Genomic DNA, 24,538 nt, shown 5'->3' on the forward strand with positions numbered 1-24,538 from the left:
TGGGAGACTATAGTGGGTTAGAAATTTGTGTATAGTATATAGTGTGTCAGTGTGAGAGACGGGCGGAGAGAGACATTTGTGTGTATGTGTGTGTTCGTTTGTGTGAAAGAGAGAGTAGAGGAAGCATGGCTGTTACTTATCATATAATATACAGTGAAACCCGTCTATAAAGACCACCCAAGGGAGACAAGAAAAGTGGTCTTTATAGGCAGGTGGTCCTTATGTACAGGATCCTTCAGTACATGTTTCAATGAGAAACCATTTTCAAGGGAAACAATAAATGTGGTCTTTGTAGACAGGTGGTCACTAAAGCAGGTTTGACTGTATATCTTCACCTAATACTCTTGTACTATGTATGTATGTGGGCTGTGTGCCTGTGTGTGTTGTGCGTGTGTATACATTAATCAGACAATCACAGACAGTAACAAAAACAGAGATGACACATATCAGATATTTTTCTTCATTTAGCAGTTGTGTATTATACAGACATCACAGTTATTCTCACGCTCTGCCACATATACAATTCAAATCATTTATTCCCTCATTAGGTAAACATGGATAATTTTTGCATAAATTTGCATATCATTTACACTGTCCATATATTTGCATCTACATACATGTCATAACACCAATCAGCCACATTAACATGACATGAACATTTTACTCATATTTTACACGACGCATTCAGTTCTTCAACAAAATACTCTTTGCTACTTATGTCAATACACAGATATCAGTTTCATAATTTCACCAAAGCAAATCTGATATTAGCATCAAAATATTGCATAATCATGAAAACAGTGAGTTGTATCATAATAAAGTATGCCTAATTTGATTATTTCAAATATTTGAAAATGGTATAAAATTTACAGGTAGACCAAAAAAAAAATGGCACTAATACAACCTAGAATATGGCATATTTTTTAATGCAGCACCTTGCATTAAGATTCTAATTCAACTTTTATCAATGCATTTAGTAATTTGGAATGTGTCCAGCGCTATAATTTGATGTGTGGCATTAATTTCTACAATATATCTACCTTCCTTTTAAACAAAGCACATTTGTAGCTTATGGAACAGAAAATAGCCACTCAATCACCCCTATCTATGAAAGTTTCCCACAACTTACTATTCAAATGCTTGCAATTTTACATTTTTTCGACACTTAAATTACATTTAATTTCTATGAATACATTCAGGTTATTACACTTTAATTTAGCTTACCGGTACTAACATTTATCTTAAATACTTTCAACATAAATGCTGTTTTTCACTAGCAATTTTTTCCCAGTCAATAGAGCAAGAGTTTATAAATTTCTCATCTGTATATCAAAATTTCAGTCACATGATAATATAATAGCACATTCATGATAACCTGACCTTGAATAACAGTTGTAACGTGACATATAGTAATTACTATTTTGTTGTTAAAGCGATACCGAACTGATGAACTTTCTACCCTAGTGTACTGTTCAGAGCCATCTACACATAGAGTTTGGCCAACCCGGTTCGAGTTGGACACCATGTTGTGACCCAGTGAAAACAAGTTGGCCAAACTCCGTGTATAGATAGATGGCTCTGGTACTGTATATTGCACAGCGCCATCGCATGGTCGGCTTGCCAACAGTGCGTAACACAATGCCTAATTTCCGCTGCTTCACAGACAGAGGACTCTATGCGTGAGCAAACAGCGCAGCTAGGGAAGCAGCGAATTACGGGACCACACTGCAACAGCTGACCTGAGAGGGGATTTTGCGGTAGTGTTTCTAGTACAGTATGGCTTAAACCATTAGGATATTAATCATGCTCAATATAAAGAGATGGTGGGTTCCCTTCAGTAAGTGGAATTTTGTCTTCATAACTACAAACACAATGTTTCATTGTTCACACAGTTTCTTTACCACCTACAACATGTTAGGAAGAGGTTTCTCGAGTCTTGAGAAAGAACTGATACATTCTCCCTGTACAACAAATATTTTTTTAAGGTGATTGGTACACTTTAAAAGAAGACTGTTTCTACATCTACATGTAAGCTTCACATTCTTTAGGACTATTGCAATTTCTAAGCAATATGCAGGCAATATTTCAGTCGCTTCAGTGCAAGAAAGGTTATAGCCCACTCTATTCAAACCCACATTAAAACTTGAAGCTATGAATAGAGAAAAGAGAGGGAGAAAAAACACCCCAAGAACCTGGCAAAGGGATTTCAAGGTTTGAATTTGCCCTCCGTTCCTTAATGTCGAAATTAATACCGGCACTCCATTGCCACCGTCATTACAAACAGAGACAAAGTGACTAAAACAATGAAAGAATTGACGTTCATCCACTACATGAAACAAATAATAAGGCGCATCTTGGTGTCGAGAATATGAGATGAGAAACGGGTTCTGAGTGAGAGATAAATAGAGTAAAAGTATACCGGTACGAGAAAATGTAAATTTATATTTTGGTTTTCAGCCCGAGCTAAATGCCAAATCAAAATCAACAACACTATTTAGCAGGCCTACAGGAAAAATTAATTCGAATTTTCAACAAATATTTCTGTATAATTCAAATTAACTATTTCAAATTATTTGATTATTAGAGGAGTAATTTCAAAGAAATTCCATGAAAACTATATCAGAAATGGTTAAACAACTTGGTAGTTATATTTGGATGGTAATCCCCAAGTTAAGCTTAATTTTATATCTTTAACATTGAGAATGATTTTTTTCTGAAACTTAAATACTATCACCAAAATTTATTGGGCCTATTCTAATGCACAATGTAATTTTCAAAAAATGGAGAAAAAAAGAAAAAGAAAAAAAAGTGCCATCTAAACCACAGAAAACTGAGTTACAAATACATTAACTGGACTAATATAGGCATATTCATATGAAATATATCCTTAATACATTAAATATGTAACGTCTTTATCACAATTTTCTTCATGTAGTGCTGCAAAGCAGTATTGCACGTAAGTGGCTGTCTATAGGATTTCAATAATCTTTGAAACGTTGTTGGGCAAAGCTTTACAAAAAATACAAGAGGAGTCAAAATGTAGATTTGACAGCAATGGGTCATATGACAAGTCAACTATCTGCCACTGGGAAACCTTGCAATGTAAGAATGTAATTGTTATTAAAATAACATTTTTGACATAAATATGACATAAAGTGCTTCATCTATATTTCAATAAGAGTAATTATAACCATTACATGAATAAATACCAGTGCAATTCTTATAAAAAAAACATCTCATTCAAATATCCTTGTAGTATCATAGTAGCATACAGGCATTGTCAAATATAAATAACCACCCACTAAGTTATGAATAAATAGGAGAATTAAAAAATATAAATGACATGAATATTGATGACATGAATATATGAATATTAATATCTAATAGGTGGGATACATTGCATGTGAAAGATGGAACAAATTAAATTTTCTCTGGCAAGGTATATTGCTGGCCTACACAGAGTAAACCTTAACGTAATAATTTGCATGGCTCATGAATATGCATGAGAGTTAAACACTCTGGAAGGGGGCAAGATCAATTTATATGGGAAAGAAGGAGTACAGCTATAGCTTTTATAATGAACTATAGCTTTTATAATGATGAAGACACGAAAAAGAGATGCACCATTCGCACCAATGAAAAGGAGTTTTGTTTTTCACTTACATGTACTATTAAACAGGATTCATATGGGGAATCTTGTCTTAAAAAAAGCCCTTAGAATACCCCAAGCTACAGTAAAATTAGGCCCTAACCATTTAAGTTTTTGATAATTCCTGTTCGTTTTATAAAACTCATTTGTTTCTTCAGTATGCCGTGACCCATAGGGATAAAATACTTCAATATCACTTTCAAATCAATTTGTATAGATTTATTCTATTTTATACAGCACTGTCCTACTCAATAACCAGTGCAAGTACATAACATCAATGGGCAAGTGAAATATTGCATTCTGTGTATCTATTTCTTGTTAAAAATGGGGCAAGGAAAGGTTTTTATTCTAACGACACGCAACTAATCAGTATAACCGTTATGTGTGATCTCAGGTATGCAAATTGGCAACTCGGTTAACCTCAACGTGTACCAATCTCTAAAAAACATTTTGTTTTTGTTGATAGTAGTTATATGTTGCAATGTTCAGAAATATGAGCTACAAATACAACTTCTGTTTGAGGGATTTTGCAACTTAAAATACAATTTCAATAAAAGTGACTTGAGAGTAGAAAACTCCACACACCTGCACGCCCTCGCTTTAAATAGGGCCCGCACAGAACCGCATTTCCGTGCTATAAGTTTGATGTTATTTCTTTATTTTCTACATACTCTGTATCCGTTAGCCCAAAGAAAGCCAGGTAAATTACTTGAGGTTGATTTCATGCATTCTAGCTGTATGCAAGTAATTTCATTCAGGCGATTGATACACTTTAAGGTTATTAATGATCCCCTTAAAATACAGCAGCCATCTTTATTCAGAGGCCACTAAAATTATCTTTTATATTGGAAAAGGGCTTAAAGGCTGACTGTACTAGTTCAGCCAGAAGGGATTAGACCACCAAGCGAGGTCACTGTGACAGGTGGCTATCTCATTAACTCAGCTCTTAATTAACATACGAAAAAGAGGATCATGGGGGACCAACAGGCCCCGATCAGGAAGTTTTCTTTATAAAGGGAGCAAGTAGCTACCAGTAGGACATTGTGGCTTTAAGTGACAGTAAATTAGAGATGCTTCGTTCAAGCATGTATCGTCTAGCTTCGATCTATTTTTCTTTCGTGCATTTCAATCTATTGCCTCAATCCTCTACATAAATTACATGTAATTCAGCGAGAGATACAATACAAAAAAAGGCAAGGTATTCTGGCTTTAAATACTATCATCAACCTACAAAGGCAAAACATATACAAGAGGCAAAGACAGTGCACTTTTAACCTGAATTATTTGTTCAATTATTACAAAATGAAGCATGGCACTGTATCGTACGCAGGGCAATAATTACTTAGTCAATTTCTATTTACACATTCGTGGGCGAATAGCTAATTTTCGACCCCCAAATCCATCTATTTAACACTGAGATGTAACAACAACATACACATACAGACTTCATAATACATACACAGTAGGAAAACATGAACATTTTGCACCACAAAAAAGAGTAACATTCTTGATTAAGCACAATTAGTAATGCTGTTTAAATAGACCAATATTCTTCTTGATTATGTAACATTAACTTACATGGGGAGAGAATAAAGGGCCTGGTTTCACAAAACTCGTTATCAATACCAAGTTTTTGATAAGATTTTAATAAGCTACTAAAATCATTGCATTTGATTGGCTGAGAGCGAATTTGTAACAAAATTCTGGCACCTGTTACTGAGAACAAGTTTTGTGAAACAGGGCACAGCTTGGGCCAGCACAAGGTGGGGAAATCCCCTACTACAAGACATCATCCAGGCAAAGATTTAACAATATGATCTAAGTTTGGCATCTTAGAGTCTGAAATCAAAGTATTTTTGAAGACAATACTATTTGGTTCTCTTTTAAGAACAGCCTACTGCGTGAGCCATTATTTTGTTTATAAATAATTTTGCTGTTCACAGGGTCACAGATATTTTCACAAGTTTCATAATTTTTCATGATTTGTACATGTTTGCACACGCATTCTGCCACCATGTCTGCATGTTTTTGATTTTGGGATTGGCTTATACAGTATTTAGGTGGGACTGAATTAATTTTTAATGTCGGTTTTCTTAAGATATACTGAGATCAAGCACCATGAATTGCCATGAAGATGTTCAGCATATTCATAAAGCATCAAAGCTCTAATTCATCACTGATTATGATCGGGTAGCGATCTATGAGAGGCGATCCACTGGATGCGTCTTGAGAAGATGTCTGAAAAGCAAAGCAGTCTGCATCATCTATCTCCTGCATTCCATCTACATCCTGGTTATCTAATCTCACATCATCTTCATGAACCATCATCCCTGATCTTCCAGCTTCCGCTTCGTTCACGGTGTTACCGATCTCTCCACTCCCCAGACCCTCCCCTATTCTCGTCATAGCATCGGGAATGGAAGACTGGAAATCTAAAGAGAAACTTTTCGATATGCCTCTCTGTTGACTGTTCGGTCTCGTCGGCAGGGTCACATGATACACGGCATCGACAGACGATATGGGCCGTTGACCCTCATCGATTTTTAAAGTTCTAAGGTCACTGGCTGATTCGGGCGGGGTGTTGCCGTTTTGCTGGTCAGCGAATGAAGCTTGGAATTCCGGGGAATTGATGGAGAATCTTTCTGGTGAGGTGTAGAGTTTCTTCTGTGCTGAAGGTGGTCTAGGGCGTCGTAATCTCACGACCACGACTTCCTCATCGTTTTCCTGCCCGGGGGTGTGGTGGTCGAGGACTGCACCTGCTGACAACCGTTTCCGCGTCTCGCCGTTTTCCGTTAGGACGGTCGAGTAACGGTTATTGAAGCGTTCGGCTCTCATTTCATCACCCATGCTGTACCTGTGCTGTAACCGCCTCTGCCGGGTGTTATTACAGTTACTGTTAAGGGCAGTGACTGGCGTGATCCCATGACGCGGACTCGATATACGCTGTCCAGGGTACATACCATCGTATTTACACATATCATCGTTACGATCAAAATCCGGAGTCAGTGGTCGGTTGTTGTACTTAGCCAGGATGTGGTCATACTCTGAAAGGACATTGTCGAGGCTCAACCGGGTCGTGAAAGCTGCAAAATCATCATCGTAGCTTTCGGAACCTCTGCCGAGGTGCGACGAGACATGGATAGATTTCGGTCGGGGCGCCGTCGTACCTAACAGCGCTTCGTCAAGCCCGCTGAAGAGGTCAAGGTTCATGGATCGGCGCTGCGCAGGGGTACGCATGAATACAGCACCATCACTCCCACTCGTCTGTAAGTTGACGTCGTACTTTCGTACCTCTTCCCCCGTGTCCATATCATCCAACGTATCGTGCGGTGAGGTCTGTGTACGTACCGTCACCATGATCGGACGATCCATTACATCATCAACCCCAGTGTCGGGACTCCGGCCTAAACTCGAGTAATCATCCGCCTCTGTACTCGACTCCCGTTTTAACTTGGCTTTCGTCTTGATAGACATCGCTCTTGAAATCTTATCCAGGACAGAACCAGTGTGATCTGGTGAGGTGGAAGAGCATCCACTCTCTGTCATCTCCACGTCGCGATACTCTGGCGTAAACGCCGCTGCCACCGGCATAGCGATGGATGTCTTCAGCGGGTGACGCTGCGGAACGGCAACAGGTTCTGCGATGGTGCACTGATACCTCTCAGGTGAGGACGCTTCAGTTGGAGAGGGCGGGGGAGTCTCCTCATGATAATGATGCACGTTTACATCGCAAGCCATGTGGATATCATCATTTCCGACTTGCCAGTTGTTCTCGGCACTCATCTTCCTGCCGATCTGCATTGAAGGTTGGTGTCCGTAGGGTGACCTCAGTGATGCCTGATCGGATTCCATGCTGCTCAAGCTCTGGTCAATCCACAAGGGGCTGTTCGTGCCGCTTCCGCGCCGGCGTCCCAGCTGACACGTCGCACCACTCTCCTCCTCGATAAAGATCTCGTCACCGGAGTAGGGGTTCTCGCCTCTCCTCTCTGCAAGCATCTCCCTGGTTGCCGCGGCAACGATGTCCGCATCTACCTCAAAGAAAGAGTCCGAGGATGATCTCCTCAGGTTGTTCTCCATGCAGGCAACTGAACTGCGGCGCATGTGACCCTTAAATCGGGGATCTGTATTCACAGAAAAACAAAGACAGTGCAATTGTAAAAGATAGATTGTAAAATGGAATTGCACAAGTTTGGCATTAAAGGAAAAAGAAACAGAAGGTATACTATAATAAAATTTCCATTTCTACTTTTTTTTCCTGTCTTGTCCTTTTTGTTATCTGTAACATTCTCGAATCTAAAAGTTTAAATTAATTATTGTTGTTCAAAATGTTTCTGTAGTATTCAAGTACATTTTTCATAAAAAATCCTAAGTAACAAAAACTGAATTACTAATGGTGTAGAAAGATATTGTGTCGTGAAAACATATACTTTTTTAGCTAATAAAAAAAAAGCTTACCAAGAATATTGCCGTACTTCTCCTGGCCTTGCAGCTCTGATGCTGACTCTGCGGACGAGAGAGATTCCGCACTTTTGACGGATCGGAGGCTCGTTCGGTGTGCCCTGGAACCGAAGTGCTTGGAGGGAGGTACCCGTAACGAAGCTGGGTCATGTGACATCTTGCGTTTGACCTCCTTACCGGTCGATTTTGAGAAGAATGCCTTCCATCCGGGGGACTTCTTGGCTTTTGAAGCAGAGAATCGCTTGCGACTAAGGCAGGAGAAAGAGAATAGCAATAATAACAATTATAGGCATTTCTATAGCGCCGTCTATCTAGAAATTCTATTCCGAGGCGCATTTATTATTACCCCAGCTTTAGCCTAGCTGCCAGTACAGCGCTCCAGCATGTCAAGGAATTAATTCCTGCCAGGTACAAATTTACCTCGCCTGTGTCGAGAAGTCAAAGGATACTCTTTGGAAAGATGTATACACTTTATATTGTCTGTTCAAGCCAGAAAGGCAACAAAATAACGCCCCCTTGATCCATTACAAACATCATTTAGATAACTGCTCAGACCCATAGCAGAATGCAATCCTGGTCAAATAAGTTGCCAATTCAAGGATTGTTTTACGTTAAAAAAATTACTGGCATCCAGCGCAAAACTATAGTTCTGCAAAATGGAGATAGATTGAGCAAAAATTGTTCCCTTTTACTTTTCCATCTGATGTATTTTTAGAGCTTTGAGTGCAAAGTTATTGTGGTTATCCACAAAATATGGGCAAAATTGTCATGAAAGGGATTATGATCAATTGATTGGTAGACGAGAAGGGAATTCCCCTTACCTCTCTGGAGGGAGATCTATGACAGTATGATACTGCTTGGGTAGAGCAGCTGGCCCTCCTCCGACCTCTATGAACTTTGGTTTGTCATCCTTGTCTGCGCTGTCGTTTCCCTGGGATGATGATCTTGCCCTGGCCTCTTCCAGTGAGAGCAGCTTGGTAGGGGTGGACAGCACCAGGGACTTGGGGCGTGCCATCTCGTGGCTGACACCTGGTAGGAACAGGCAAATAATCTTAATGTTACATTTATAAAGCGCCTTATCATTTGATACAAAGTGCATAAACAAGACATACAAACAAACACAGAGAGATAATTGACAATAATGACATAATTGACATACAAAATTTACACTAATTACAAACAGAGAAAAATATCACAACAAATCAGAAAAGATGTGATTTCAGAATCCTTTTGAAAGCTATCAGAGTATGGCAATTCTTTAGGACAGGAGGTAAGGAGTTTCAGAGAATAGCAAAGAATACAGACATACTTAAGCATTTCTTCTTGCACTCATCAGAGTAAATCGTAAGAATGAAACAGAAAACAACAAAACACACACAAAACTGATGTGAAAAATGTCGACAACATCAAGTAAATACTAGCCCCGGTATAAAAAGCCTAAAATACTTGAATTTTCGCTCTGAATATATTTTATTTTAAGGCTAAAAATGGCTCTCAATAATATTCAAGTCCAACTGAGAGTTAAGTTGGACTTGGGATCTTTGTGAAACACTCTCAGATTCTCAGAAGGTTGCTCTTACCTGGGACATCTGGGAAGAGCTTATCATTGAAGATAAGATCACAATGCTTGACAAGGTACTCTACGACGGTCGCCTGGACTTTGATTTCCATGAAAGCTGCACACGAACCAGTCTCAATGTCCTTTGACCTGTGGTTGACAAAAAGAAAGAACAAATTATTATACATCAATTTCAAGATCTAGTACAGATAAGCCTGATGGGGTGGGGCAGATTGGGGGGAGGTGGGGTTGAGGCAGGGGGTGGGAGCTTGGGTTGAGGAAAAATACATTACAAGAGTATTGTTTGAAACCCATACGATGGCAAGGTTCTTGATGTCCATACTGTTCTCACTACTGAACCAACATCATCATCATCTTCATCATAAGAGTTACCTCCAAACCTAATCATATTCTTATCATCACCATCACCATCACAACCATTATCATCCCCACCATTACCTGAGTAAGTTTGGTGCCCACACGATGGCAAGGTTCTTGATGTTCATACTGGTCTCACTCTTGAACGATGACATGTATGAGAGATGGCGGATGAGGAACTGCAAGGTGCGGTAGTGTGGCGGTGGTAGCTGCTGGACCGTGTCGTGCATCTTCATCAAACGATTCTCCTCACCCGACATAGCAGCCTCCTGTAAATAGAAAATAAAGTGAGAATGTAGGACTTCACATAATAAAAATTAAAAAAAACTGTGTTTATAAAGCGCTTACCACCGAAGTCTCTAAGCACTATAACAAACAAAATACAACGATAAACAATTACATATTGAACAACAGAAAAAATTACAAATAAACCTACAAAATACAAAACAAATGAAACATAATAACACATACTTAAGGCTCAAACTTAAACATGATTCAGTGTGTATTCTCTCTTGTGTTTATCAATAACATAAATATAACTGCCTATCTCCCCCCCCCCCCCCCCTCCTCATAGGGATTTCCCCTAATTACCTCAAATTTCTTATAGAGCTGGTAGGTGAGCAGAGGATTGGGCAACTCCCTGAAGTACAGCTTACAAACAGACGACATACAGTGGATATCCTTCTTATACTCGTCGAGGTTGGGTGTGGTCTCGCTGTCAAACTGGTCCCTAAGGTACTGGACGTTGGAGGCCACGCCCGACAACCGGTAGATGCCGTCAACGATACCATACTGCTCGATGAAGTGACAGCAGTCTTGGACCACAGAGGGAACTGTGATTGGGGAGACGGATGAGGGATAATATATCATTTCAGAGTAACATACATGTGCAGGTACACATAGAGTAGGTGTAGGACATACAATGAAACAAATCATTCTAGCTAGCTAGACAAGCATTGACAAAAACCACATTTTTCAACATTCTAATATTGTTTCATTTTCCTTGCAGCTCTGTCTAGTAAGTTAGTAATATCTTTGTGTTCTTCTACTACTTCTTCCCTCCATCTTCCCTAAAAATTATACATGAACCTGTATTTCCTCCACCCCAAGAAAGACAAAACACACACACACACACACAAGAGAAAGATGGAGACATTCGGGTGGGGAAGGTTAGATAGAGAGAGATAAACAGAGAAGAGATTTTTCAATTAGTTCCTGTGTGACAATCAGGCAAAGTTGTTCTCCCATATATCACATTAAAAAACTCTCACTTTTTGAAAGATAGACAAACACACACACACCCACATAACTTGTCATAAACACAACAAAAGCTTCTAAATCTTGTGAGGCAGCTATTAACTTACCGTCAGTGCCTGTGTTTAGAAGATAAATAATCTCCTTTTACAAGAATGATAGAGATAGAGAGAGAGAGTTAGAGAGAGAAAAAAAAAGGGGGTGATGGGAGGGGGAGAGTGATACACATGTACATAAACTTGAGAAGCTTACAGGCAGCTATAAACTTACCATCAGTGCCTGTGTTTAGAAGATGTTCCCCTAGATCGCATCCGAACACCCTCTCCTTCAGGATACCACTCTGCTTTAATCTCCTCCTCGTCGGTCTCTCAAGGATGAATGAACGAAGGAATGTAATGAGCTTGCCATGCTTCCTCAACACTGGATAGAGAGAACGAAGGAATGAATGAACGAATGAATGACGAGCTTACCCATTTCATAGAGTGGTGAAGTGTGACATCATCAAAAATCTATTTTTAGAATTTCTCATTTTTTTCTTCATTTTCCGAAAGAGCATCGGCCATTACTCAACATATTAATTTGGTTTTCGACATTTAGACACGATTTTTTATGCTCTTTCGTAAAATGAAGAAAAAAAATGAGAAATTCTAAAAATAGATTTTTTATGACGTTACAGCTTCGGTACTGTATTAACAAAGCATGCTGGGGCCAGTTTCTCGAAACCAATGCCTCAGGCACACCTTTGCATATTTGGCTTGCGTATTGCTGCATATTCATGGCAAGCCGTTTAACATTATTCCTATTTCTTGATATCAAGGATTGAATTCTTGATATCAAGAATTACCATCGCTTTACAACTGAACATCATTTCTTGATATCACGAAATAGGAATAAATGTTAAAACGGCAAGCCAAATACACAAACGTGTGACTGAGGCATAAGTTCTTGGACATCCCATAGTGTGTTAATTCTATAACACACGTTTCAAAGGGATGTCTAAGAAGGTAGACTTACAGTGTATGACTGTTTGGAGAAACTGGCCCCCAGGATATGACAACCTGCTTTAGTGACCACCTGTCTATAAAGACAACCTGTCTATAATGACCGCCTGTTATGTTTCCCTTTGAAATTATTATCCTATATCCTTTATTAAATAAGTCTAAATATTAGATGACACTTATACACCCAAATCCTAATGCATGTATTAGATGTACATGAATGTTACTTTCAGAGTTAATGAAAATGACAGAAAAATTAAAAATAATGATGATATGCACTACACAATACAATATATAGTAAAGAAATCCCAGACATGACTAGAATGAGGAAAGCATGCTTTAATCTGCGAGCAAACCAAGATACAGATTCTAAAAAAGTATTCCAATTATTGTTGAGTATCTAAATATATCAAGTTGATCCAGAAAATTCTGACATTGTATACAAGTAATTCACTGACAAGTCCATATCTGATGAACAGTACGAAGGGACAAACAAAAGATCGTTACAAAAAACATAATTTTTTGCACAGACGTAGAAGTAGTAGTAGAAGTAGTAATTGTAGTAGTATATAACGAAAAAGCATGCAACATAGTATCTGGAAAAGAATAATTAGAGAAAATTGACAGCAATTGAGTATTATAAATGATAAATTACAACAAAAAGATTGCTGTTCAAAATATAGGAGAAAAGGAAAAAGGAAATAAGACTTCAAACACCAAATTTTTTATTGCAGTATCTAATACCAATGCATATTTTACACTTGAATACAAAACTTTTAAACAATGTCACACAAATATACACAAATATTTCCATGAAAAACTGCTGGAAAATTTCACAAATCACAGGTCACACTTGCAAGCTGCAGCCTAAAAAGAATGCAATATCACAGAGAAATTCCAATAAAAATATATGCAAAAACAGCAAAACACAAATATCGATGCTTCCTGAAATTAAGAACATAAACAACACTTCCACAATGTTCCTTGAACTAATTTTGTTGACAGGTATTTACAATACTCTTCATTTAAATCTGTGTTTTTGCTTTCCTCAGGGGGCAACTAGAAGGAGGAAGGGAGTAAGGGTCAGAAACAGAATGTGGGTTGGGAAAAAATTCAGATATTTTGACTAAAATTATAGCAGCAGCAATTTTTTTTAATTTTATTTTTTGTTGTTATAGAATTAGCCTTGCATAGACTTGGAAGTCTTTAGTAGCCCAGCAAATGATGTTGAATGTAACCACACTGCAATTTCGCCTTTTTAGAATTTGGTGTTATGACTGTGTGAGAATTGTATGTAGTTAGATAATCAATGCTAATTAATTATTATGCAAATCATTATGCAAATATGGTTATATGCACATCAAACACATGCAGGAGTAAGCAACATAAATGCATTATTTCATGCCTCGTTTCCAATATTTTCATGCAACCAACTTTACAGCTCTAATTTTGTAAGTTTCTTGTATGTTGGAAGTTACTTAATTTGATTGTAACTTCTCTATTTAATTTTACTTTAAAAAATAAGAGTAAAATTAAAACATTGATAAAGAGAAGGATGACGGATGCAAAAATGTAATCGTATGTTCCATTTTTGCATCACAAAAAATAATTGAATCTTTAAAGAATGTAGGAGACTGAAGAACTAAATTTACCAGCAAAAGATTTGTTGAATATTGCAGCAGACATAGATGAAGCAGAGTAAAATACCCCCCCTTAAAACAAGTTTGGAAACTCAAGTTCGATCGATTCTATCTCTTTCGTTAAGGCATAATTATCACTATATTTAGTATCATTAGAAAGTGTGTTTATTTTTCTTTAAAATGATACCCCTTTTGTTATGACCTTTGAGTCATAGAATTTGCATTACCTCAAAATAAAGGGGCAAAGTGAAAAGTTGCAAATGCACTGCTCTTGTTTGGCTGTGCATTCTTCTTTCTTTGAAGAGTGCAAGGCTGCTGTGTAGTGCACTGCACAACTTTACCAGTGCTTACCAGTGCATTTTGCAACTTTTCACTTTTGACCCTACCCCTTATTCTAATGTAATGTTCATTTCATGGCTGCAATATCATAACAAATACGATATCATTTTAAAGAGGAATAAACAAACATTCTAATGATACTAAATATAGCAATTATTTTGCCATGACAAGAGAGAGGTAATGATCAAACTTGAGTGTCCATTTTTTGTAGGGGTTTATATGCAATCATATAATACTTATATCAAATATATCCCCTGCCAAATAACAGAAGCTAAGACAATTTTGGAACATGTTCCTTCAAATGATAGGCCATAATACCTTACACTTGCATATGTACATGTATGTATATAGAGCTTAAAAACTTTCATGCAAACAGAAAAAAAGCATATGGATTAATATTGCAGGCAATGAACAGCAAAGAATAAATGTAGTCACAACAAAAACTCAAGCATTAGATTAAACAAGAGGTGAAAAGCGGGAATTAATTACTAGTGGTTTGTGTGTTGGTGCCCCCTGTTTGTGACCAAGTACCGGACGCTTCCAATGACATCACTTCTATTTATAGAACACGATTAAATTAAATGTCAGGTAGGGAGAGGGAGAGAGAGAGAGAGAGAATGGAGAGAAACGATGGTTAATGCTAACATCTCTACTGACATCATTTCTATTAACAAAACACAATTTAATTAAACCTTGGCTTGGTGGTGTTTCACAAAGCCTTTTTTCAACTGCAAATGACAAAAATCAGTGACAAATGTGCTGATAACCAATCAGAAGCAATGATTTTAGTAGCTTATAACGAAAACTATCATTTGTCACTGATGACAAGTTTTGTGAAACACCCCCCTGATGTCAGGTAAAATGAGAGAGGGAGAACATAAATATGGTTATTTCTAAAAGATGAAAACAAAAGCTGAACATTTAAGAGAACGCGGTAACAAAGGTTTTGGTGAAACATAATCTCATAATACTAAGCAAGGGAGAAACAAGTGGTATAATATACAAGAGTTCAATGTTAATAAAAGCAGAAACTGATCTAGAAAAATTCAACTTTGGTACATTTGATGTTAATGAAACTAAAGAGGTGCACATTTATGAGATATCTGCATCTCTGTGAAGCTTATATATTTTCTTACAGTACATGTACATGTATGTACTTCTAAATAATGATTACTTGGAACCTGTGTTTTAATGAGATAGTTTGAATGAAAATCTGATTTTCTGTTGATAAAACACTAATCAAATATTGGTCCAAAAATAAATAGCTTTAAATATCAAATCAATTATTCCCCTCTTGGAAAAGAACAAAATGTAATGTTTTTTCAGGAGCAATTGAATTTTCATGCAAGTTATGTTGCAATGGCATCAACAAAAAGATCTGAGCGAGTGAGTATTCAATTTCCTAAATGAAAGGTGAAATCTCCTAAAAATGAAAAGTACTTTAACAAAAATATACAAAGCATGTATCTATTATTAAAATTTCAGCAGATTGTGAAGGTGCGTATGATGATTTACAGGCAAAATAACGGGCCAAATGTAATGTTTGTCATAATTTAACATGACTGCTTGAAAGTTTATGGTGAAAAAAAGACGAGAAACAACGCTGAGGTTGAGGTACTGAAGGAGGAATTTCAATTAAATGTCAATCACATATACCACGGTATATTATCCTGGTTTAGGGTTCGCTCAGCTCAGATATGATGCAGCAAAACCATGGCATATTTATAATGATGACATGAAGTGTATTCGTTTCACATCTCTATCTTATAACAAAGAGATCTGTTAATAAGCGCAAGTCCTTCGTTGCACGCGGTTGCCATTCATTTAACACGTAAACAAAAACCATAGCAGTTTACTGCTGTGGTTTCCATGGATGTAATGAGGTATCTAAACCATCGAAACTTTCAAATATCATACAAACCATCTAAAAAACAAGAGATATAAAATCAAATTTCCTAATCTAAAATGTAGAGGGCCTGATATAAAAACAACGACAACAAACACACTTCACTGACACCAATCTAAGAATAATTGCCTTCACCACAAATATTAGGGACTTTTAGATTTGCACGACGAGAACGTGGACTGCGACGTGTGATATCCTTTTAAGGCAATGTGACGTCACTGCCAGTGCCTTAAAAGGATGTCACGTTGCCTTAAAAGGATGTCACACGTCGCAGTCCTCGTTCTCGTCGTGCAAATCTAAGAGTCCCTATTAATGAATTAAACTTTACCAAAACACCCTCACTAAGAGTTCAAATGAAATATCATACAAAAGTGTTAGTGTAAAATTCTGATCAAAATGAAAATCTTAGTAAACATAGAAAATATCACTCAACTCAACAACTTGTAAAATCTTAAAACAGAAGTTGTATTTGAACTCCAACTCTGAATATAGTATTAAGGTATGAGACTACTAATAAACATAACAAAAACAGAAACAATCTCTATACAGATATTAAAATGTAAATATCATACCCTGAATATGTTATTAAGGTATGTGACTACTAACAAACAAAACAAACGCAGAACAAATCTCTATACAGATAATAAAATGTAAATATCATACCCTGAATAGGTTATTAAGGTATGTAACTACTAACAAACAAAACAAACCCAGAACAAATCTCTATACAGATAATAAAATGTAAATATCATACCTGGAACTACTAACGTACAAAACAAAATATATTTTGGTTATTGTTACACTTTCAGATGTGAATATTTACCAGGTTTGGGACCCTTTGATACCTTGTCTGCCACTGTCATGTTGCAGAGCTGCCAACCTCCAGAACAGAAAAGCAGTAATCACAAGGCTCAAAATCAGTACTTTGGGGAATAAATCAGTAATTTCCTATGCGGCGCTATCAATTTAAAAAAAAACTGCACTACAACACTGCGTGGACGCTGAGGAAAAAAAATGTTTCAAAACTAATACCTAGCCTTTTTGTGTCTGTGATTTTTCTCACACAAATCTGCTAAATTTTGATTTTCAAGTCATCAAAACACATCAGTTTTCCATGAAAATTGGCTTCTATTAAGAGAATACTTGATACTTTTCTGTCTTTTCAGCGAGTGTTGGATGGCCTATACTGCACCAAGTTGAGGCTGCTCAGTTTTTAATTTTTGTTTTTGGTGGTCGTGTAATCCATATTTTTAGACAACATTCCATACTTCCGTAATCATTGTTAATTTCTGTACGAATTACGGGAAAATCCTAGTTGGCAGCTCTGATGTTGTATCTATTTATCACAAGCCCTAGACATGAATACAGTGAGTTAGGATAAAGAAAAATTTCCACATTTGGGCCCCTTCGGTACTCTTTCTGCTAATACCACAGGTTTTATTTATCCCAAGCCCTAGACATACTGTAGATAGATACAATAGGGACTTTTCGATTTGCAAAATCACTAGTCGTCATGTGAAATTGAAAAGGTAACAAACGACAGTCAGCGTGCCTCGTCAACCCTGCTTAAAAAATGACCGCATACGTAGCAGTCCACTAGTGAACTTGCAAATCAAAAAGTACCTGATAAGAGTTAAGAGAGAGAAATTTCCTCATGTTTTGGACCTTTTGACACTGTCGTTGCCACTACCACACATTAAATGTATTAAAAAAAACACCTAGAAATACTAGAGATACGAGTGAAGTTAGAATAAAGAATATTTACCAGGTTTGGGCCCTTTCGGTACCCTCTCTGCGACTGCCAGGGGTAGTTTCTCACTGATGATCTCAACGCACTGGCGAGGGAAGAAGCCCACGTCAAACTTATTCTTGCCGCGCCACCACGACGTGTCCTCGGGAGGAGGCATGTCGATCACCGAGATCATGTCTCCCACCTAGAAAAGAAACGTGAAATTAAAAGGTAAAAAATGATTAAGTGTGATTTGTTTCAGTATGAAGAGCACTATCAACCGAACTTGTTGCACCTGATGAAGAAACGTAAAATGTAACGTAAAATGAAATGTCGAAAAAACGTTGAGAATAACTTTGATTCGTTTCAGCTTTCATTAAATTTCTAGTATGAAGAGAAGATCTCTATTACCTCAAAATTTTGTTGCGGTTGTCAATCAAGGCATTTTTCTAACTGACAATCATTTAAAACAACATTTCATTTGCTTGTAGACTAAAAAAAAGGACTGAAGCACTTTTTACCGGTAAAGACTAGAAAACTGATATTATTGAAATATCACAAAAATAGATGAAAACAATAATTTGTTAAAGCCTCTTTCTTACTTTCTATACCTTCACCTGATTTCACAAGTAAAAAGTAGTTTAAAAATGGTTACGGTAAATACTATTCTTTTTTTTACCTCAACCAAATTCGATATTCCTACCATATTTGCTTGAAAAAATGTCTATAATCCACAGCACTACTAATAAGATGTGCTCCCTTGCAGAGTTAAACTAAACTGTGGTATGTAATACATTTGGGTGCTTTTGTTTTTTAATCTATTCTGTTCAAGTGTATCAAGGTGTTGCCCCTGCCACGAACCAGACGCAATGATTCACATGAAAGAATTACACTTCATTAGTCATGAACTGTTGTATTACTCATACTACCTGTATAAAGAATACAATATGGGTGCACTTTAATTCGTGCGTACAGAGACCAAAGTGCATATACGTCATGAATGATAACAATGCTAATATAATGAAACCACAACTGCAATTTATTCTTCAACCGCAATTGGTAGATCAACAGAAAGGAGATTTATACAGACACAGTAACAGAGACAGAAGGAGTTGAATATTAAAAAAAAGGGGGGGGGGGAGAGAAAAGGAAACCTTAAACTTAAAGGGAGGGAGGACTAAGGAGGAAGGAGAGAGAAAAAGAAAGAGAGAAAAAGAAAGAGAGAGAAAAAGAAAAAGAGAGAAAAAGAAAAAGAGAGAAAAAGAAAGAGAAAGATAAAGCAAGAGAGAAAAAAAAAAAAGAGAGAAAAAAGAAAAAGAGACAGAGCAAAATATCAAATGATGTTAATATGCAGTACTTTGTTTTCTTGACAAGTTAAAATTGATGTTATATATATCGGCTGCACTACAATTAATCTAATTATTATCATTATTATTTTAAATAACACTTACATTAGCCCTCTCACATTCAAAATCAAACTTCCAAGAGTAAATATTTGATGAATTTCTATTCAATTCTAGAGCTCAGCAATATTTCTTGTCAAAATTTTGAAGAAAGCAAATACTAACTTTGTCTACTTACAGCATTAAAAATCCCATGCACAAGAGTCCACAAGGAATTATAGTAACAAATGTTCTCTGTATTCTCTTTCTATAATCCAGTATAGAGATCCAAAGCTTGCGCTCAAAGCGAGCAGAAATTCAGGCAGAAATTCAGTCAAAAATGTATTCTCTATGGCCACTTGCAATGCGATATTGGAAAGAGAAAGCTAGCTACGTGTACATTCTAGGTTGACGTGACTGGCTGAGGCAAAGGAGCCGATATTCAATGCCGAATCCTTCACGCTCTCCGGAGTGACTAATAATCGTGTAGGAGTGTGGCACATTCAATACATTAATGAAAGCCAAGATACATTGAATTGCCATGGTAACCTGGGTATGCCGATTCTTCAACACCCGCTTTGAGCCCTTGAAACCTCTTCTTCTCTTCAAGTCATTATTATTTCAAAAAAATTATATTTAATTGATACAGTTTCTGTATCATTTTTGTTAAGAGTTTTTTTTAGAGAAGTTTTGAAATTGCCAGAACTTACTGCTTTGGAAGAAAATCTTGGCTTCAATTTTTTAAAGGAAGGTTCAAAGGCTATTTTGGAATGACAAGGGCTACCAAACAAATGATTGTATCGTCTAATATCTAAATACTGCACCTAATTATAATTACGGTAGAACCAGTATATTTTTTTCTCTCACATACATGTGTGGGTAAAATACACACTCATTAGAGTTACGATGTAACTTCGAAAAATGTAAGAACACCACTGCACTTATGAACAACTACTAATATTGGGGGGGGGGGGGAGGGGCGGTGTTCTCAATGCCCCATCGATGCAGAAGTGATCAAACAATTTTTTTTTCAATTTTTTTTTTTGAACACACGCAACCTTAAACCCACACACATCAATATAAGAAAGGTACAAGATATCAACGATTTTATACATGGAAAGATAGTGATAAAGCGTGCAGAATTTTGGTAAGCTGTATGATCATTTAAATGGTTGTCGTTGTCATTACAAAATGTCTTTAAACGTGAAGAAAAGTGGGAAAAATGTCCAACATGCCCTATCTATGCAGCAGTGTTCCTGTAATTTCCACACCTTGATCTAACACAATTTAAATTTGCTTGAACACGCACAACCTTAAACCCACACATATCATCATGAGAAAGTTGAAAGGTAACAGCGTTTTAATGCAAGGAAATCTAATGACATTTAGGTGCAGTATTTTTGTAAGCGATACGATCATTTGTGTGGTCGTCTTAGTCATTCTACCATCCGGTGCTTACCTCTAACGAGATCTCGTCGGGTGCCTGCGCGGCGTACCTCTTGATTACGTGTGCTGCCGCCACGGCTGGAATGTTGATCGCCGACTCTTCGCTGGCTACAACGTGGTTGCCATGGTTATCGAGCTGTTGTCATGGAAAAGGAAGGGGTAGGATGTTGAGGTTAGCACGAGGAAACCAATGTAACTTGATTGATTTATTGGTATAATTGATGAGATTGACATATGGTGTAACTCTGCGAAATTGAACTCCATTTTGAACTTTATATGACCCTTCATTCACTTACAGGTACAAGAAAAATATGAATAGGCATAATAATGAATAATATGAAGATGAAATTAATCAAAATTGGCAAACAATTCCCAACTTAAAGCTCTGCCTTCCGTTTCATCATGGATAGGCACACATCATAGGAAAATTGCAGACACTGTTTTTCTTTTTTATAATATAACAAATCCAAAGTAAAGTAACTATATTTTGAAATGAGAGAAATATGAGAAAATGATTCATGCATCTCTATCCAATTATATACCGGTAATCATTTCTAATGAGAAAATACCCAATGTTAATAATTATAGTAATAACTAGCACTTCTAATGCCCTACATACATGTAGTATAGCTATATCACACGTTTACCAACAAAAATAATACATGATGAAGAATTAAACTTAAACTTAATTATTTTTTGTTCTATGATGAGATTTGGTAAATAATACAAAACTAGAAACTATAATCTTTTAGATTTGACTTTGATTTTGAATCAGATATGACAGGGTAGGTGAAATGAACAATAGCTCCCTCACCACACTGTAAAATATCGCTTTTCTTGTTCTTGCAAGGGGTATACTTTTAAAGAGAAGGTTGAGTTCTGGGAAGAGGTGAAAAATAATTTGTGAGCATTACTCATTCTTATTATGCAAGTGTGGAAGAACATCAGTTAATACATGTTCCCTGAAAAGCATGGCTCTTCAAATGCCTTCATATTCTAAATATGCATGTAACATCGTAAAAATCGGGGGGGGGGGGGGGGGGGGCGGCTTTTTACGCCACGTGTTCGTGTAGTACCATATACATCTTTCTGTGCAAGTGTTTGTAACTTTACCAAGACTTGGCCAAATTTCTTATCATTTTGATGATTCCAGAACCTTGCAATACACACAAATTCTTATATGCTAGATGATCAACCTTTTCTGGTCGGTTCCACACCGTTTCTTTCACAATGCAATCGCATGACCAGAACTCAACTTCATCTTTAGGGAGAACTATGAAAAAACATGTACAGGCTGATGACGATATTTGACATTTTACAGGACACAACCTAAACTTCTCCCTAGAACACTGACACGTCTTCAAAACCCAAAACGGGCTTTCATGCGTTGTCTAGCCGAATAAAACTCTATGGACGTCGTCGATGGTGTGTCACAAACTCAGTAGAGCCTAGTACAGAAGTGCACAGGATGTGGCCTTATAAACATGGCTTAGTCACTCAGAGACCCGTCCAAATTTAGTTGCCCCATCACTATCACATTTTCTTCATGTGCCTGTCATATCCCCAAAAGTCAGTCAAGCAGTTCTTTGCGATAGACCAGTTCAGATATGTATGCATGATATTTAAATACATTTGTGAGCTGGGGGTGGGGGGGGGGGTGGTTCACAAAGATCCTAAGTCGAACTTAACTCTAAGTGTGTCTTACAAATTATGGAAAGCCATTAGCATCCTTGAAAATATTTTGTAAAAGTTATTTTAAAAGGCGTAAAATGTTGATTCAAATTATTCATATTGTCTATTATCGAGGAGATTTCATGTTCTTGATGTGGAATTTATGAAATGTCTAAAATAATTGATTTTTCACTTTTGAATATATTTTATTTTAAGGCTACAAATGGCTCTCCATAAGAGTTAAGTCCAACTAAGAGATAAGTTCAACTTAGGATCTTTGTGAAATACACCCCCCCCCCCCAGTTCAGATATGTATGCATGATATTTAAATACATTTGTGAACTGGTCTATTTATAGGGGTTTTCTAAGTTAGCAAGGTACAGTGAGCACAAAAAAATATCCCTAATAATCCACTTCTAAAAACTAATTTATGTGTCATGTATCAACATTTGCTATAACCGTTTTTCTATTCCAGATATATTTGTGCAGTGTCAAATTATTATCATGCAGAACATCGAAAATTGAATACAACCATAAAAGTACAGTATTTATGCATACTTCTAATGACGGCAATATTATAATTGGGTAGAGGATACCAAATGGAAACATTTTACAATTATTCCATGAAAGCATTAAAAAGTGTGCTTTGCATCTATTTTCGATCCATTCAAAAACAAATTACTCTGCAATGTAAAAGTGGCCTGCAAAATACTTTAGCATGTAAAACACTGATACACATACATCAATGCTTTGTTGTAAGGACCATGTTTTGAAGCACATAGCGTACTGTATAGAAACTAAACCACACATAAATATTTTGATAACTTGATGTGTTCTGATGCACAAAAAGGATCTATTTGAATGGATGCATGGTGCAAAACATGGTTTCATACAAATATACATATGCACTAAGTTTAAGTTCTTTTTGATACTGGTGAAGCAATGTTTTACATGTATACACAGGGAACGAAATCAAAATTGAATGGCTAAAATGAAAACAATAATGTCAGTGAACAACTGTATTTTTACTGCAAAGAATGATTACAAGCTATGTACTGATATATCAAAATGACATAATCTAAAATCATATTTTGTTACAACTTTAAATGAAAAAGCACACTACATGTATATAAAACAGAAGTAAATTAAAAACAGCTGTTTCTAGCCCAAAACACAGCTCATTCATTTATATTTACTAGGGTCTAAGCACTAGTATTACCATCAAACAATGCGTCAAACTATATAAATCACCATTTTTGGTAGCATATACATGTATATATATATATATATATATATATATATATATATATATATATATATATATATATTATTATTATTATTATAAATGTACATGTGATGTGGACTTTGCATCGAACAAGGTGTGTGTACAACTGGAAAAACAAACTGAAAATCAAATCACATATGACATACAAGCTTCACTGCACGTTTTTTTGTTAAATTTATATAATAACTTTGCTGGAAGAGAAGAGAAATCATGAAGAGAAGGCATGAATATTGTGTATATCTTAAAATGGTAGGAGGCAAGGATTGAAAGGGGGGAACACTAGTATCATGATCCAAACTGAAAATAGAAAAGAAAAACATAGTAAAGAGCAGTTGAGAAGTTGCTTTTGTCCCACTCCTACAAAATGAAGTTTCCTTATCCCATCCATATTTCTTTGTATTGAATAAAGTCAATAAAATACATAGAATTGCTATGAAAAATCAAGCACTTGCATTCGCATGTTTCTTACACATTGAATGGTTCTTTAGTTTTCCTTTTAGTGTAAATATATTCTTGTGTGTGTGTCTGAACTACACACAGCAATACCATTATCTTTAGAAGCACACAGAAAGTACAATGTAATGTATTAGTGAAAAACTCAGATCTGTCCTAAAGCATTATATTTCAGCTTATTACCCCCTCCCCTTCCCCTACACAGGGGGAGGGAGAAGGGGATCTCTACCCTCCCCCTTCCCCTCCATAGCTCAACTGACTGCTCTCACTGTTTTAAAAAGAAGGGGAAAGAAAGATGAGTGCAATTATGCAGAGGATGAAACAAGGTATGGGAGGGGGGGGGGGGGTATACACTACACATTACGATATAAAGAAAGAAAGCAAGCAGTGCA

At 36.7% G+C, this 24,538-nt stretch overlaps 1 protein-coding gene across 5 annotated transcripts in view; it reads right to left on the reverse strand.

The window, feature by feature from the left end:
- Positions 1–451: 451 nt before the first annotated feature.
- The window catches only part of LOC105444504 (rho GTPase-activating protein 32-like), a 62,747-nt gene continuing 38,660 nt past the window's right edge, over positions 452–24,538 (reverse strand). For 3 of the 5 annotated variants that reach the window (XM_030978131.1, XM_030978133.1, XM_030978134.1), the window contains 10 exons: positions 20,751–20,873; positions 17,946–18,114; positions 14,764–14,829; positions 11,568–11,717; positions 10,635–10,876; positions 10,125–10,312; positions 9,688–9,815; positions 8,929–9,136; positions 8,105–8,355; positions 452–7,770 (listed from right to left, as the gene is read on the reverse strand). In XM_030978131.1, the coding sequence (XP_030833991.1) occupies positions 5,807–7,770; positions 8,105–8,355; positions 8,929–9,136; positions 9,688–9,815; positions 10,125–10,312; positions 10,635–10,876; positions 11,568–11,717; positions 14,764–14,829; positions 17,946–18,114; positions 20,751–20,873 (3,489 nt within the window). In that variant the 3' untranslated portion in view covers positions 452–5,806. Of the gene's footprint in view, positions 7,771–8,104; positions 8,356–8,928; positions 9,137–9,687; positions 9,816–10,124; positions 10,313–10,634; positions 10,877–11,567; positions 11,718–14,763; positions 14,830–17,003; positions 17,061–17,945; positions 18,115–20,750; positions 20,874–24,538 lie in introns of all 5 variants that reach the window. The other 2 variants (XM_030978132.1, XM_030978135.1) reach the window with 2 other exon arrangements.

This window comes from Strongylocentrotus purpuratus, unplaced genomic scaffold (assembly GCF_000002235.5).
Source record: "Strongylocentrotus purpuratus isolate Spur 01 unplaced genomic scaffold, Spur_5.0 spur5_scaffold_1, whole genome shotgun sequence".
NCBI classification, from domain to species: Eukaryota; Metazoa; Echinodermata; class Echinoidea; order Camarodonta; family Strongylocentrotidae; genus Strongylocentrotus; species Strongylocentrotus purpuratus.